The sequence below is a fragment of the Liolophura sinensis genome, chromosome 1 (genome assembly GCF_032854445.1).
Source record: "Liolophura sinensis isolate JHLJ2023 chromosome 1, CUHK_Ljap_v2, whole genome shotgun sequence".
Lineage (NCBI taxonomy): Eukaryota > Metazoa > Mollusca > Polyplacophora > Chitonida > Chitonidae > Liolophura > Liolophura sinensis.
The window spans coordinates 73,472,245-73,490,371 of NC_088295.1; the positions used below are offsets into that span (position 1 = coordinate 73,472,245).

At 38.1% G+C, this 18,127-nt stretch overlaps 2 protein-coding genes across 3 annotated transcripts; one reads left to right on the forward strand and one right to left on the reverse strand.

Moving 5' to 3' along the window:
• Positions 1-211: 211 nt before the first annotated feature.
• On the forward strand, positions 212-7,837 carry LOC135482000 (peptide methionine sulfoxide reductase MsrA-like). Of its 2 annotated transcripts, none has more exons than XM_064761808.1 (6): positions 212-228; positions 1,318-1,445; positions 2,914-3,009; positions 3,630-3,694; positions 4,396-4,524; positions 6,845-7,837. In XM_064761808.1, exons 1-6 carry the CDS (start codon positions 218-220, stop codon positions 7,166-7,168), a joined length of 753 nt encoding a protein of 250 aa, XP_064617878.1. In that variant the 5' UTR covers positions 212-217; the 3' UTR covers positions 7,169-7,837. The 2 variants fall into 2 exon arrangements, with proteins under 2 accessions (XP_064617878.1, XP_064617879.1); XM_064761809.1 differs by lacking the exon at positions 212-228 and adding an exon at positions 367-564.
• A 1,269-nt stretch (positions 7,838-9,106) lies between these two features.
• LOC135461370 (DAZ-associated protein 2-like) lies at positions 9,107-17,702 on the reverse strand. The gene is made up of 5 exons (XM_064738417.1): positions 17,596-17,702; positions 14,061-14,156; positions 13,715-13,839; positions 12,805-13,053; positions 9,107-11,152 (listed from the first exon to the last, which is right to left on the reverse strand). Exons 1-5 carry the CDS (start codon positions 17,600-17,602, stop codon positions 11,024-11,026), a joined length of 606 nt encoding a protein of 201 aa, XP_064594487.1. The 5' UTR covers positions 17,603-17,702; the 3' UTR covers positions 9,107-11,023.
• Between the last annotated feature and the right edge of the window lie 425 nt (positions 17,703-18,127).

Here is an 18,127-nt window from a genome sequence, read left to right on the forward strand (position 1 = left end):
GACTTAGAGTTGCAGGACCCATGGATACTTTTTTTGGTTTAAAATTCACCGATTTGCTTGTCAAAATAAAGAGACCACTCTGGTCTTGCGTTTGCATTCATAAACACTTCCTATAAAATCCGTTTTTAAATGAAGTAATTTACCATAACGACTTAACTATAAGGAAAATCTCATTTTTGGTAGGTGGTCTCCTTGCCAGTGGGATGTTTCGGTAGAAATGACGCTTGTGTAAGTAGATTCTGACAGTTTGATTTACGTAAGTTTTCTGGACCACACAGGTTATGAAACCGAGACGTTATATATTGTCCTTGAATAAATAGCGCTTGTCAAATGTTTCACTTCAATAAAACTGTTGAAACAGAAGGTTAAAATATCCGAGCTGTTCGTTTTTACATTACGACCTGAATGTATTCTCGTGTGTGCAACTTGCCAAGTCGCTCTTATGCTTACACAGTAGGTACGATTTTTGGATCGCCTAGTACATGTAGTCCCGTGCGGTACCATCTATTATTCGCCTCAGGTTGGATTTGAACATCCTGCTTATTGAAATATTTAGTGTTCAAGGTAAAGTTTGTTTATAAATATGTGATGTCAATAAGATTTCTCATTCATCTTGAGTTTGACAGTTAATTTGTAACGGTACCTTTACAGTGATGTTTTAAGTACAATTCATGATATAAAAGATGACATTTAGACAAGGAAGTTAATTTGTTTATATATCTGATTAGTATGTTACTCCCTACTCAAGAATATTTTACTAAGGCGTATAACAGCAGCTAGAATTATAGTGGGAGGCTCTGCCCTGGGAAACTCAAGACTATCTGCAGGCATCAGTTCACATCTTCCACATCATTAGCAGGGAATTAAACCATGCTAGCTGGTTATTTGACTATGATTGGTGTGTTATGAACTTCTGCAGCAAATTAAGATGGGCTTGAATTGACGAACTGAACATTTTTAGTTTTCTCTTATGACAGCATTGTAAAGATTCTCGCTTCCAAGCAAGTCTTGTGCTGGTCTGATTCTTGAAAAATAAAACTCGCTTATTCATTAGTTTCACAACTATTATTTTTTTTCATATTTCACTGTTAATTGTTTGCTTTTTTGAGGGAGTGTGGTCACCCTGGGCAGGTGGTTTTCTCCAGGCTCTGCTTTTGGCATTAAGTTTATTCATTGACTAAACAGATTGGTACAAACTGCAATATCAAGCCTGTGTAGATGTATGGATGGATGTTCATAGCGCGTGCATACACTCATTATGTTAAATATGTTTAAATTTGCAATGAAATAAAATTTAACTCATATTTTGTGTTTTAGATCGTCTCCAAAGGCAAGGCTGTTGTTGTTGGTAAACATATTAAGATTTCAGCGAACAGCCGGTCTATTTGGAATGGGAGACATGTCTTCCAAAACACAGATGCCAACTAAGGAAGAGGCCTTGCCTGGTAAATTGAGATTTTTAGTGCTCTGAAGCTTACTGTTGTTAGTTTTGTAGAGATCTGATATATTCTGTGTGATAGTCCATGTAATGTGATTTGCTGATGTAATTTAAGCATGTCAAGCCTCTACATGCATGTTGATATTGATGATAATCAAATTGTAAACTGCACCATTAAATCATACTCTGTATTTCAACATGTCTTTGATGGTTTTACCTACCGTTAGTTTAAAAGGAAAGATAACACTAGACCAAATATATAAATTTAAAAACCTTTTGTTTTTGCAATGTGATGTAGCACAAGGAAGATAACGCAGTTCAGAGTCAGCAAAATCGCACACATTAACTATCCCGTGGATATGGCTGTTTTTGCTTACATCACCCAAACCCTGTTTTGTGTTTTAACCATTAATGAGCGTACTGTACAAGTGACAAGAAATCGTGTTTCTGCTTGCTCTGACATGATGCGTCCCATGACCTTGTGTGAATTCCTGATTTAAAGTTGACTTAATGAGTTACCAAGCATGCCAGAATAAAATGTATGTAGACATGTACGTCATTTAAACCCCTCTTTTCAAAAAACCCAAGTTATATTACTTTGTCTTTCCTCATAATTTTTGGCTCAATTGGTTAGCATGCAGCGTAGTGACCCAGGAGCCTCTCACCAATGTGGTCGCTGTGAGTTCGAGTCTAGCTCATGCTGGTTTCCTCTCTGGCCGAACATGGGAAGATCAGCCAGCAACCTGCAGATACTCATGGCTCTCCCCGGTTTTCCCACCATAATGCTGGCTGCTGTTGTATAAGTGAAATATTCTTGAGTACAGAGTAAAACACCAATCAAATAAATCAATAAATTTATGAAAGTGTTGAGTAGCACTTGGGAAGGAAACCTGTATTCAATCTAAAGTCCTATCAAACCAACAATGAATTGTAAATTTTTGCAGCTTTCTGGCTTGACACTTGGGATGTGGGAATTTATCACACATCAGGCAAATGCTCTACTTTTCATTGGACAAAAACAATCACGTGGGGTACAGATATATTCTAAAAACCTGCAGATGACGTCAAATGTTTGCTGAGTAGGTTATCTCCCTTTGCTGGGCTTTGAATACAATGATCACATTGCTAAAGCGCTTCACCTATACATTGGTCTTCTGCACTGAATTGATAGGTCTTTGCAAGATAAATTCATTACATGCTTACTCAGTGATAGGACACCTCACCCAATATGAGAATTGTTGACACCATATATTCGCGAATCCTATCACTGAGTAACCGTGTAACGAATAAAGTCAAGTCGTTGTTGCACTATGTCACTATAAAATGCGACAAGAAGGGAGCATCGTGATCATGACTGGCGATATAGAAATTTGGTTACGTTGAGATGACATTTCAGATGCTTTTATTCTTGGATAATAAAAAAAGTTGTCAAATATAGGCTAACCGTAACTGACGATGGCTTTTCTTTTACACAGGTCGCTCCACAAAGATGGTTGTTTCACCCAAACATGCAGTAAATGGAAATTCCGTTGTACCTCCATTTCCAGACAACCTGAAAATGGCCATGTTTGGTAAGAAGATTGAGTTACGTAACCTGTCTGATATGTTGTCATTTCTGTAGCTAAGTGCTTGAGAGCCAAACATTTACAATTTTTTTCTGACAGAGTTCGGTTAGACCCAACAAAAACATTTTAAGGATGGCCTTACTGCCATTTTGTATAGTGACACTTCAATAGGTTACTCCCTTTAATGTTTTATTCATTCAAAGCCATGTATGCATTCATACATGAACTCATGCAGGCTTCCTATTCTGTCACATGTGAGAAGGTCTGACAGCAACCTGGAGATGGTCGTGGATTTCCCCAAGGTTCTTCTGGGTTTCCTCCCACCGTAATGCTGTCCGCCATGGTATAAGTGAAATATTCTTGAGCATTGAGCAAAAAAACCAATCAAATCATGAACTGTAGTAGGAAAATCCAAAGTATAATAGAATCTGTGATAAATTGAATGGGCTACCATAGTCATGCAAATACGATGTGCATGTGATTGCACTGTTAGTCACGTGCACGAAACCAGCCTGATGTGTTTTCCTTTTATTCAAGCATCAGGGTCACATGCTAAGTTTTCGTCTTATGTGATCTTCATATACATGCAGCTAAAACTATGTAATGTTTTACTTGATTGGATGCAGGTATGGGTTGTTTCTGGGGAGCCGAGAGGAAATTCTGGCAACAGTCAGATGTCTACTCCACACAGGTGAGGTAGTTTACATTTGACATCATCGCCGTAGCAGAATTGAGATGTACATGTACTAACTGTAGACAGTTTCATTTTGAGGTATCTTTTATATTGACCCAGGAGTCTCTCGTCAGTGCGGTTGCTGTGAGTTCAAGTCCAGCTAATGCTTTCTCTCCAGCTGTACGCGGGAAGATCTGGCAGCAACCTGTGGATGGTCATGGGTCTGCCTGGTTGCCTACTGCCATAATGCTGGCCACTGTGGTATAAAGGAAACATCACTGATTACAGCGTAAAGCACCGATCAAATAAATAATAAATAAATGTATTTTATATCTCTTCATCAGCCCCCTATTTTATACTTATTTTTTGTCAGTGTTCGAAAATTTTCACCAGTGACAACAGTGATAAACTTGCCAACTTGGCAATCACAGCTTGGCACCTAGTTTTAACAACCTGCTACCACTGGAGCCTTAGGAAAAAATGTAGATCAATACCACTTTTACACCCCAGGAAGAAATCTTAAGAAGCTTTTTTTTTTATACCTTCATGGTTAGACAACATCCAACACTCCATATTAAGAAGTAAGAACCTTTAATAGCTCTGGTTTTGTCAATCAGATGTGAATTTCACTTGACCCTCTTAGCATTTGTAATGAAATCCTTGCACAATAAATCATTAAATCATCCTGTGAGGATGTTCAATTTTTGCTGTCTGTTCAGGTTGGGTATTCTGGCGGATTAACACCTAACCCCACATATGAGGAGGTTTGTACTGGGAAAACAGGGCACAATGAAGTCGTTAGGGTTGTCTTTGATCCCTCCAAAATTCCATACACCAAATTACTACAGGTATGTATCAATTGAGATGTTACAGCAGAAAATGCCTTTATTTACAGTGTTTTGTATGCTTGAAAATGCGACTGTTTGAGCTGGATGATGTGGTTGATAGGGTTTGCTGTAGTTCAATTATGTTAAACGTACAGGTCTGTTTTCCACAATTTCTGATATTTACCTGTCTGAAATTGTCAAAAATAGACCTCAGTGTTTAATTTAACTTAACTAGTATGATATAGGGGAGATTTAGTGTGCAGTCAATGTCTCTCTAATTGCATTGGGCATCCAGGGACATGTCAAGAAATAATCTGAAGGTTCTGACCCCAAACTTTTAAACTGACATTGTGGCTGTGCATAAAGAAATTTTATAAAGTGTGCTTTTAAATCTGTGAATGAAAGAAATTTGTATGAAAGCTTAGCTTTTATTTGTAAACCATCATTTTTTTTTTAATTTACTTGTAAAGTTTTAATGTTGTATGCTTAGTTTGTGCCCAACAGTCTTGGAGCCCAAACATTTTCTGGAACTAAAATGGTTGTAGTTATGGCCCTGCATCTTATCTGGTAATTTTCTTTCTATTAATCAAGTACTCCATGTAGTTAGAATGGCATTGACTTCAGCCCATGACAAATGAGACAAATTTAAGTTCAAACTCCGCTCTTGAATTGGCTTGGTAGTGGCTTGATATCGGTAGGTTTGTAAGGTACCTGACGCAGGTCGGTGATTTTCTCCAGGCAATCCAAATATCTCCACTTATAAACCTGATCACCATTGTATAGAGGGTGTAATCTTTTTAAGTTCATCGTAAACCTCAAACTGTTGAATAAGTTTCCAAGTTGGCTTCATTTTACCCATCTAGTGGGAGCTAGTTAGTTCATCATGAAAAACTATTCCACACTTTTCTTATAAGGCTTTATTGTATTGAGTGGAAATTTTGTCAGGTATATATGATGGCTTCACAATGATCAGTTTTATTGTATTGAGTGGAAACTTTGTCAGGTATATATGATGGCTTCCCCATGATCAGTTTTGTTGTATTGAGTGGAAACTTTGTCAGGTGTATATGATGGCTTCCTCATGATCAGTTTTGTTGTATTGAGTGGAAACTTTGTCAGGTATAGATGATGGCTTCCCCATGATCAGTTTTGTTATATTGAGTGGAAACTTTGTCAGGTATATATGATGGCTTCCCCATGATCAGTTTTATTGTATTGAGTGAAAACTTTGTCAGGTATATATGATGGCTTCCCCATGATCAGTTTTATTGTATTGAGTGGAAATTTTGTCAGGTATATATGATGGCTTCACAATGATCAGTTTTATTGTATTGAGTGGAAACTTTGTCAGGTGTATATGATGGCTTCCCCATGATCAGTTTTGTTGTATTGAGTGGAAACTTTGTCAGGTATATATGATAGCTTCCCCATGATCAGTTTTGTTGTATTGAGTGGAAACTTTGTCAGGTATATATGATGGCTTCCCCATGATCAGTTTTATTGTATTGAGTGGAAACTTTGTCAGGTATATATGATAGGTTCCCCATGATCAGTTTTGTTGTATTGAGTGGAAACTTTGTCAGGTATATATGATGGTTTCCCCATGATCAGTTTTATTGTATTGAGTGGAAACTTTGTCAAGTATATATGATGGCTTCCCCATGATCAGTTTTATTGTATTGAGTGGAAACTTTGTCAGGTATATATGATAGGTTCCCCATGATCAGTTTTGTTGTATTGAGTGGAAACTTTGTCAAGTATATATGATGGCTTCCCCATGATCAGTTTTATTGTATTGAGTGGAAACTTTGTCAGGTATATATGATGGCTTCACAATGATCAGTTTTATTGTATTGAGTGGAAACTTTGTCAGGTATATATGATGGCTTCCCCATGATCAGTTTTATTATATTGAGTGGAAACTTTGTCAGGTATAGATGATGGCTTCCCCATGATCAGTTTTATTGTATTGAGTGGAAACTTTGTCAGGTATATATGATGGCTTCACAATGATCAGTTTTATTGTATTGAGTGGAAACTTTGTCAGGTGTATATGATGGCTTCCCCATGATCAGTTTTGTTGTATTGAGTGGAAACTTTGTCAGGTATATATGATGGCTTCACAATGATCAGTTGATCTTTCAGCAAACTGCGGATGGTCATGGGTTTCCCCCGGGCTGTGCCTAGTTTCCACCCACCTTAATGCTGGCTGCCGTCGTATAAGTGAAATATTCTTGAGTATTCACCAAAAACAAATAAATAAATAAATAGTAATTGTTGCTCTAATTGGTCAGTTAACTGAGCAGGATGCATGTATTGAACATCTTCACTGTTTTTATAGGTGTTCTGGGAGAACCACAACCCAACCACGGGGATGAGACAGGGTAATGATGTAGGCACCCAGTACAGGTCAGGTATATATTATTATGACCAGGAACAGAAGTCACAGGCAGAGGAGAGCAGAGACCTCTATCAGAAGGAACTGTCAAAACAAGGCCATGGGCAGATAACTACAGAAATACTGGAGGCTCCAGAATTTTTCTATGCAGAAGACTACCACCAACAGTATCTTCACAAGAACCCAAGGGGTTACTGTGGGCTGGGTGGGACTGGCGTCTCCTGCCCTATCGAGCTGAAACCTAAGAATGGCAAAGATGAACTCTGATGGTGAATGTGAATTTCTGATACTAATCTGTGATTAAGTATGATTTTATGATATGACTGTATAAATCAGTTCTTTTGTTTATCAGTTGATCTCCTTTTTTCCTGGTCTCATAATCTTTTAACATGAATCTCCACATTCACTTAGCCAGTAGATTTTGGGGAGCAGATGTCACCTTGATGGTCAGAATTTTATACGGATGACATAATTCATTAGCTGAGCCAACTGTGCTGACATCTACCATAGAGATTAGGTGGATATTAGCAAATACTGTTGATGTATTAATAAGCTTTCTTGTGTAACATAGCAGAATGTTTGCTGACTATGAACATTGGGCATTTTCTTATGTGAACAATATGGTTTTAACTGCTTATTAACAGTGTACATAATTGATGTTGCTTGGAAGCAGGAAAGTTAGAAAATCATAGAAAATATTGAAGTAGCTGTAAATATAATAAAAGTATAAACACATGTATGTGAGATGAGATGAGATATAACATGGACAAATATTGTTTTGCTGATGAATGCTCTTGATATGTTTACAACAGTTGATGATCAGAATATCTCTAAGACTTGGTGGGATTTTTTGTATAAAATCTCACTGATTTCTGTTAAACTTCAATTAAAGTTCAGTTTAACATTATGTCTGCAGCTGAAGTTAAACAAATAATAGCTTAATAATGTATAAACAATAGACACTACATGTACTGGGTATTCAAATAAAATATGTATATTCTAAAATATTGTTTTAAATTGGGATTAAAATTGTGGACATGTATTTCTACCTTGCCAATTGTATATGTGACCCGAACAGGGATACAATTACATATATGCACATCCATGGCACCTTAAAGTTTTTGTTCTAGACACACTATTTGACTTATCAACACACCAATAATAGCCAGTGGCCTCGCTGGCTCAGATTGTTATTAAAGCTTAGACTCACTGCAAATATCTGGCTCTAGACCAGTGAGGTCGCGCGCCCAAATCCAGTACCCGCCACTTTTGCTGTGGCTTTAGTTAGGATGCTTGTCAGGTTTTAGGATGACTGCTGGCACTCCAAGAATCATCTGTTTCCTGTACTCATAAGCCTGACCCCAATCATACAAGTGAAAAATTCTTGAGTTGGGATTTCTATTCCAGTAAACCCGCCAGTTGTATGCATTACTGCCACCTTTATGAAGCATTGCATTTGAACATAGCAGAAGAGACTAAAGTGAAAGCAGGAAAATTGTCTTCCTAACGGCAAAGAAAAGTAACTTGTAACAAGAAATTATAGGTGATTTAGTATACATCTGGAGTTTGATGTATCAGAACACGATAATTTGCCCAGGCCCATGTTTGTGTTGTAACAGCTGTAAAAACTGTCGCACTTCCTCTCAATACAGCAGAACTATCAGGGATGTCATCAAGTGGGTACCATATAAACTTTATCTAGTGTGATCAGATGACCTCATTATTACATGTATGGATGCCCACAAACATCTGTAGGTTGCTGGCAGATCTTCCCGTGTGCAGCTGAAGAGGAAGCCAGCATGAGTTTGACTTTAATTCACAGCGACAACATTGGTGAGAGGTTCCTAGGTCATAGCACCCTAACCACCATAGCCCTTATTGCCACTAATTCCCTGAGAGCAGTAGTGGACTGTGGAGTCTAAAGCTTAAGGCCGAGAGTAATCAACACGTGTGTGTCATGAATTGAAATGCATCTTAATGACTCATCTGGGACACAAGATCTTCATGACAATAACCATGATATAAGCAGGAAGGTACATAATAAAATATATGCAAACTGTTAACCCGACCAAATTGTATTTCGTTATCAAAAGTTCATAAGTCTTAAAGTTAAGTTCCCTTCCTTCAAGGTAAATGTAGGAAAGATCAAGTTTTCAGTATATATATGTACAGTGTAACACAAACTATAAAACATAACACTCTAGCTTGTTTTTTTATGAATTTTTTTATTCCTCAATTTCTCATAGAACAAGCACACACACTCATGCTGTGACCCTCGCACTCTAGCCTCTTGAAGAAAGTTAATGCCAATCCCTCACATGCATAGTCGTATCATATACATGTGTATAGAAATACAGAATCCTGTAAAATACATTCCTCTTAGATTTCTTGTATGTAGAAAAAAGGTAAACATTTTGAAGATGTTAATGGCAGAGTTAAAATTAAAACCGAAGTCGAAAAAAACTTGACCCAAAAATAATTTTATAGTGTAGAAAATATATGATTAAGCCATTACATAATAGTAGACTGCGCCCATATAACAATAATAGCAGGCATGTATACAACTGACAAAATGACCTCTAACACGGTCTAAATATGCGTTGCACAATTACAACAAAAACGCTTTCAGGAGGAAGTGGGTCAGGACTTTCAAGCTTACATAAATAAAGTGTTAAATATGGTAAAACCCAACTAACACATCCAACTACAACTATATTCTTTGGTCCCTGTTACACTCCTCTTCCATCTCGCATGTTCAGGCAATTCACCTATACCCAACCAATCTGTTTTTCTTTTTTTTTCCTCAGCTTTCACTTAACAGAAAACTTATTTTCAGTGTTAGCCTAGTGCTACAGGAAGGTGTATATGACCTGTAGAAAAACTGAATGCCACAACTAGGGCCTGTCCTTTGATCAGGTGTCTGACTAATTTGAACATGTTGTGTTGAGATTTAGGTTCAAACTTCTTGGCAAATTGGAGTTTTATAACAAGACATTCACGACAGGAGTTTTATAACAAGACATTCATGACAGGTACATGTATCCTTGCTCATATACAACGTACTAACATTCAGGAGTGTTACATTCTCTCATTCTGTACCAGTGAAGTTACTTCACACAGATCAGTCAAAGACTCATTAAACCTTACTGATGTAGTACCTTCACATGGTCACCATTATCATACCTCTTCTTGCACGTTTCCATTATGCTCAAAATTTAAACAAAGCTAAAACCAAATTTTTCAGATTAAAAGACGAGGCACCTTCATGTGTCAAACCACTTTTAAAACGGTGTGTATGTTAAAAAGGACACTGGTCAGCATTAATTAACCCCTGGCTTGTTCATAACACAAGCACTTGCTGCTACTGTTGTTACCTTCAACCCAATAACAAACAACAACAACAAAAACAGCTAGACAGCATGCCTGGGTTAGTAAATGCATATCAGTCTTGTTTTAGTTCAACCTACCCATTGAATGAATGGATTCTTGTTACCAGCCTGTACAAGTGCCTGTGATAAATTTAGTGTCACTTAGTTATCTCCCCTGAACATCTAATTTTGATAGCTTACAAACAACCTGCATTAACAGAGACATGATGATGGTTTGAATTTGAAAAAAATGTAGAACCACACTAAACACAATGTTGCATAAAACACACAACGGGTGTAGTGAAGCATAGAGATCATAACATTTGTATAGCACAGCAAGTTGCGTAAATCCTACTAAATACAGAGAAGCTGCTAAGCTTTCAATCATTCTTCTGATAATGAAATATCCAGTACCATGACTTTTGTCTTTTATAACTGTTTCTGTGACAATCAAACCATAACTAATTATATTCATCACTTGTGAACTGCAGAATCAGTCCCCAACACCGTTAAGTTTCAATCAGGATGTGTCATAACCCAACAAGGTTGGTTTTTAAATAATTAGTGTTAAATTTACAGCATGTGACTGCTAGAGGGTATCTAATAACTGAATGTTCCAATACTTGAGAGCACACATAATATGCAGACAGGAGGTCCTCTCTAGTAATGTACCCACACTTAGTATATAATGCTGTCTCCCTTGGCAGGCTTTACAGTTCCCTGAAGTTTAAACTCCTTGTCGTCCCGGGCCAAGTTACCAAAAGGTGTATCCCCCTCCGGGTGCACCAGACAACCAGCTAGCTTTTTGCTGTGTGGCAATGACATTCTGTCCCTGATACGCCGCAATCTGGGCTGCACTTGGGGCTACTCCAGGGGGTGGGGGCTGAAACAGACATAAAGGGAATACAATACACACGGTGGATGAAACATTAAAGAAACTTGGGAACAAACCAGATATAAAATCTCATTATCTCATTTATTATTACTTGCAAAGCATTGTTGGTAAAAACTGGGCCCATGCCTTGTTGCTCTGTTAAGGAAGGAGTCCTTTGAGTAATCGATATACAATCTGTTACACATGGTGCTGACATGTGGCATGTTAACAGAAAAATTTAGGCAGCTGTCGAAAATCACAACACGTTATATAAAACACAGATAACAAAACAAAAGAGGTTTTTACATGGTTACTAATTAAGAGCACTGTCCAAAGTATGCGCAAGCAGCACAATATATCGTTAACATCAACCTGTATATGAACTAGGCCTTCTATATGTATGTGCTTGTCAAGCAATATTAATAAAGCCTTCTTATAAATGTGCATTTATGCTGTACTCAAAGTTTAGTTCAAGACTGCACAGACCACAAAGCTAGGTCCTTGACAACTTCATTTCACTCACAAAACAGCAGAGAGATCTTGAGCAGAACCTGGCGAAGTTCTGAACTGTGTTTTATTTAATTCTGCCAGCAGTTCTCGAGACATTGCACAAACAAAGGATATGTCCTGCTGCAGTGTCCAACTACTGAACGCCAAAAGTTGAGGTATGGTCCTTGTCATTAAATTTCAATCAAATTTGAATAAATTTGGCCCAACTGTTCTGGAGACGTGCCATGCAATAAAGTTCATGAGGTTATTGCCTGTACCAGACTGTCAAATGACTGATGGACAGATGAATGCACTGATAAGATAAACTCTGAAAGTTGATCAACTCGTAAGGCTCATGTCATAAAGCTTCAAGACAAATTTGGTGAAGATCCGTCCCGCAATTCTGGAGATACTGCGCAGATCCTAACAGTACACGAGTCACTCTCTAAGGTTCACTTTACATAACTGCCACCATAATTAAATTTGTACAGAAATCTTGAACAATGTTGAGGTCCCTGTGATGAGGCAGGAAGTGATGTCAGAAAACACAATCTGTCTCAACCTTTGTCTCTAACAATATTCAATACAATGGATTATCTTTATCTAGAGTATGTACAATATGATTCTAACCAAAACCTTAAACAATTTTATTGATGGCTCCAAATGTCAAGCTTGTCTAGTGGTAGCAGTGTTGTAATGACACATGTGCTGTGAGTATGGTCAAACAGAACAACCACAAAATGTCTGCACCAACATTGTTGAGAAGGCGAGATGCATTTCTTGCCTGATGTTACAAGTACTTTTGATCAACACAGCACCTGTTTGCACCTGAGACAATTAACAGGTTAAAACTGCTGGTGACAAGTCTATTATAGCATGAAATAACAAAACTAAATACGATCTTTCAATTTGGCCATAATCATATAGATCTTAATATGATCTCTATATATTTATTTATTACATTTATTTGACTGGTATTTTATGCTGTACACAAGAATCAAGAATATTTCACTTATACAATGGCAGCCAGGATTATGGTGGGAGGAAACTGAGCAGAGCCCAAGGGAACCCACGACCATCCGCAGGTTGCTGGCAGACCTTCCCATGTACGACCGACTTGATCTCCATATACAAAAAAAAAAAAACTTCCCAAGGAAAGTTCAAGTACTCACAGGTATCACAGATTGAGAAATTCCATCAAATCTGGCCCCAGCATCGTAAGACGCATGTGCCATGATTGGTTGCTGTCTCTGAGCTTGAATCTGGGCTGCCTGCTGCAGTTGTGCTGCTTGCTGCAACTGTGCTGCCTGCTGCAACTGTGCTGCATGTGGAAGCTGTGCTGCATGTGAGAGATGGGCCGGATGTGACAGTTGTCCTCCGTGAGGGTAATAGTAAGGAGAGCTGACTGCTATTGACTGAGACTGTAATAAATTGATAGGAAAAGAATATTATAAGGACAGACACAGATATGATAATTACACCATGCTTATCAAACAAAGCAGCTGTCTTTTTTGAAAGACCTGGGACCATTTTCAGAGAAGCCTAAAATCATATCTTCTGAGCTCCCAGAGTTAACCACCAGCCTTTATCAGGTACCAGACTCAAATTTGCTGCTTCACTGGTCAGGGATCAATCTGATGTAGAAAGAGTAATGCAGTAGTAGTATGAGCTTGTGACGATTCAAATACTGGAGTTACACATATTGTTTCAACAACAAGCTAATCATTACAATATTTCCTGCATAAATTAAAGCATTCCTGCTGGCTTCCTGCGAGCAGATGATTAAGGGTTTCCCCGCAGGCTCCGCCCTGTTTCCTCCCACCATAATGCTGGATGTCATTGTTTAAGTGACATATTCTATAGTATGGCTTAATACAATAAAAGAAAAAAAAAAAAAAAAGGCATGTACCTCCTATGATTGATGGCTCATGTCATACATGTAACTTAACATTCACTCCCATTTATCCATATGTACTTGGAGGTAAATAGAATGTGTGAATGTACCACCTCCTTGGAATGGCACTCAGACAGATTCTTGCTGAATAAACTTTAAGCCAGTTCAAAAAAATGGTACTAACTTACCTGTGAATATGGAGGTGGAGGACCAAACTGTGCTGGGGTGGGCACAGCTACACGGGGCTGAGGTATGGGATGTGGTGTATAGCTTACTCCTGGGGGTAGTGACTGTTGGTAAGCAGGTGGCTGGGCTGGTGAACAAGAAAGCAGAAAACATTACATACTGCAGGCATTTGTTTGCAGGCTCTGGTACAGTTACTATATGCAACCTTCATACTGTAGGGAACAGGCCATGCTCAACTTTCAATTCAAAGACATAAGGTCTAAATGTGTGAAAATGTCAAGAAAATTCGAAAGCAGACTGAAGTGTATAATGCTGAAAATGACATAGATGGCAGAACACTTTTCCTACCTGAAAGCGGGTAGCCCTGAGCATATGCAGCTGCAGCAGCATAGCCCTGGCCAGGTATCATCATCTGTGGCTGTGTGGGGTAGGCGGGTTTTTTACCTGGAAAAACAAATCATGGGCACGATAAAATACACGGAAGATTGATTCTTCAGACCTGGCATACCTTCCCATGTACGATCAGAGAGAAAACCGGCATTAACTGCACTTAAACTTCATTGGTGCGAGGCTCCTTGGTCAATGCGCCTCCCTGGGTGGCTGACCACCCAAGCCTCAGAGGTCCCCTAGACTTAATACAAAAATATACAGTGTGATACTAGATATTAACTGCCAGCCAAGCCTCACAGTGCAAAGAAGATTTTAAAAATCTTAAGGTTCTCTTCACTAAAAGTAAGTGAGTGTAAAATATTTGTGAAATATCTAAGGACACATTATGGGCCACTGATCATATCATATAATCAGGGAGAGCTACATTAAACATTGATGACTGCTGTGAATGATGTGAAGCTAACCACCATACCTCAGAAAGAAACAGACCTAAGAGCTCCATTTAAAGCTGGACACAATTTGCAGCACAATTTGGATTTGAACATGCAACCACACTGAAGAGAGACTTTCATCAGTAGCACACCACAGTGCGTGGTTAATGATATCCTCTCACCCTCTTTTCCAAATGTGCAAGCATTGAAGCAAAACCTTTAGTGGAATGAACGATTGTTCTACCAACAGCACAATAAGCCACGTTTGCATTTCAGGATGCGTGCCACTACACCCGCCACAAAAGGGCAGACGTGGTCAAATTAGCACACAGTCATGGACTGTGGCCTTTGAAGTTTGATGTTGTCCTGCATCAACAGCAACATTTCAAAGCAATACAATTATTTTTAGTTTCTCAATTTTGTTTACTGTAAGTTACTGTGAATAGGGGCATGATTTCCAGTGCAGAATTTCAATGAAAAAGATATATGATCAAGTAAGCATGCCACTGCTAGGTTAAATCATAGGCTGTCAAGTAAAAATTAGCACCTAGCACCCATGAACTTCGAAATTTCGCAAAGGTGACTTACTACATGTTAAAACCAACTCAATCTTTTGCAACATAGAATTCTAACTTTATACATACCACAATGTGCAGCAGAATAGATAGTTATACATCAAGATACACATATGGCCAATGTGTACATAAGTTATCGCAAAAAAATCATGCTGGTTTCATATCATTTTGTGCTCTTTCCCCCAAAGGCAGTTATGGTGTGATACTTCATTTTCAATAAGAAAAATTGTGTTGCATGAATATATAGCACCTGTTTATCTTATCTTTTCTGTTGCAAGAGCACATGTAAGTGGATTGATCAAGAAAAAACACACAAAATTTGAGTGATCAGACCTTCCAGATGCTTTTGGTTGCTTTAACATTCTTCCACTCTTTCAGTTGCCGAAACACCGAGTGGTCATGCCAATTGATACATGCTCGTTGCAAGGCATACATATACGCTAGGCTGTATGATTACAATGCATGTTACAGCTTAAATTTGAGTCAATTGCATTCAGAGTTGAAGACTTTGGATTTTTCATGGATATATTTAATTTCATGTATTATATCTTTCAAATGGAAAGGATATGAAGCCATCTAACCAGCACTGGTTAATTACCTAGCCCATAGGGATACGGGTCAACTGATCCTATGGCCAATTGACCCAAGACAACTGGTTCAATGGTATAGAGTCAACTGGTCCAAGTCATCTGGTCTAACACAAAAAATGCATACTTCTTTCAGAGTAAAATATCTTTTCAGGATAACATATATGATATCTTCGGTTTGCGTTGCGATGGTTAAGTAACAGGTTCACCAGCGAATATTACTGGTGTGTCACGTCAAAATGAATGAATAAAACAGCATTACATCTTCTGACTTCACTCAGAGAACAGTTTTAATTGTTTATGTCTTAACCACACTCTCTTAAGATCTCCTTGCATTTGCACAGAGAAATATATTTATGGCTCACGTTTTGAACCAATGCAACAACATCAACAAGAAAACAGCTGCCCGGGGCGGTATGAAAATCTTGGCCTGATGGTAGAAATACTCTTCGCTGTTGGCATCTTGAATACAAAGACTCATTGGTCTTTGATAAGCACCTGGCTGATAACTAGTGCACCCATTTTTAATCTGCAAAATTTTCTGAACTATTCAAAACATGACCTTTCACTAGATGCAATCATACAGGAAATCTGACTTTTTTTCTTCAAAATGGCTGAGAAGCCCAAAATAGCATGTTTTTTGGTAAAAATTGTCTCAGCACAAGCAAATAAAAAATACAAAATATCCCTTGCAGACTAAATATAAAAATACTGTCGGCATTACCACTTATCACATGAGCAACAGACCAAATTTCAAAGGCCTATGCTCAAAACTGACGCATGCAAAAAGCATGCGGAAAGAATCAACGCTGCTCATGCCAAATTTTGTGGTGCTGTCAAGTAGTGCCCACAATGTTGTATGCTTTGAATATACATGAGTGCCTAAAATTCACACTATTCTTTAAGACAGGTCGAAAATTGGAGGTCACGTGATCACCCTTTCATGTCTAAAACAAAATCACTGCCCAATGTTAAAGCATTGAGGAAAAGGTCACTTCATGCCACTTTGCTAGCAACCAGTTAGGCCTAGTTGTACAAAAAATAACATCATGAAAGCTCTGAAGAAATACTCAGACTATCTGGAAATCTGACAAAAAACAAATCCAACGGATACAAGATCGCTGAAAGCAATTCATAAATAGGCATTTTCCTATGCAATAACATTGGGAGAACCGTTTTCTTCACCCACTCTGTTTGTTACTCCAGCTTCTTGATCCGTCTTACAGAATATCACCAACCTTCTAACTTGTTTTTATACAAAACTACAGAACCTGTTGTAGTTCTGTAAATTGATTTAGAAATTTCAAGATATACCGTCTAACACTGTCTAATGTGTTTCTGGCCAAATATAGAAAATTCGAGAATCGACTGAAACCCTAGTAATATGTTCGCTGGTCAACATGATCAACATCATAACAGAACTTTAAGATATCTCATAAAGTACTGAAAATTGTGCAAATCATAAAAAATCACTCATGAATAGTTAGTTTGGGTACATCTTATTCTGAAAAGACAGTTCACTGTGTAAAACTAAATGGCTTGAACAAATGAACCAGTTGACTCTATACCACTGGACCAGTTGTCTTGGGTCAACTGACCAAACACTGGGCATAGGTCTATTCATCTAAATTCATTCTCTTATAACTGGGATGAACTCAAAATGCAAGAGTTAAAAACACGAGATTTGCTGCTAATCGCTCACAAAAACTACCTCCTATATTACGGCTCTCAATGATTTCCCCTAATTCGCTTTTCAATCCGCTGTTGTTGTTCACATGAAAAATCACAAATTACTTTGTCCGCTCAGTTTTTACCGGGATTTTTTTTAGGGAACAGAAGCTGTGGTTACTTCCAAGCGCAGCCAACTCTATTTCGCGCGAGGGTGCTAAGGATACATTACCTGACATTTTCTTCTTTGTTTTGCTGAGCAATCGGGTTTGATACGTCGACGTCCAAAGACCAAGATTATGAACTTAAAATTTACTCCGTCTTGTTGCAAGGAGTGACGGTGCTATAAATAGAAGTACACAATAAATATATGACGTCAGCTTTTCTGTCCGTGATACGTCATGTGACAAATGAATCACTACTTCTTAGACCGTTACTTTTTATTTACTTGTTTCTGTCACTGTTAAACAATACTGTACACCTTTTGGCGGTAAATAGACCTCACTGGTGTAGGTGAAACTATGCTTATCAATATCAGGAATATGACTGTTGTGATTTTTATTTACATGCACATTTGCAATCAATGACTGAATCAGTGATTTTTCACATTGGAAGTATTTTTATTTTGTTTTCACTTTTTGTCCTTATGCAGTATTATTTGTGTGTGTGCGCGTGAGTTTTGTGTGTGTGTGGTTCTTTTTTTCTTTGCCTTTTTTTTTTTTTGCAGTTCTGTTTTAAGTTATACCACTGTTCCTATGCGCCTC

Bases quoted from the DNA above. Each gene is read 5' to 3' on its own strand.
- LOC135461370 (XM_064738417.1), bottom strand. The intron at 13,054-13,714 runs GTAAGTTAGTAC...AATTTATTACAG, and splicing joins CTCCACCTCCATATTCACAG to TCTCAGTCAATAGCAGTCAG. The intron at 11,153-12,804 runs GTGAGTACTTGA...TGTCTGTTTCAG, and splicing joins TTTCTCAATCTGTGATACCT to CCCCCACCCCCTGGAGTAGC.
- LOC135482000 (XM_064761808.1), top strand. The intron at 1,446-2,913 runs GTAAATTGAGAT...TCTTTTACACAG, and splicing joins TAAGGAAGAGGCCTTGCCTG to GTCGCTCCACAAAGATGGTT. The intron at 3,010-3,629 runs GTAAGAAGATTG...GATTGGATGCAG, and splicing joins CCTGAAAATGGCCATGTTTG to GTATGGGTTGTTTCTGGGGA.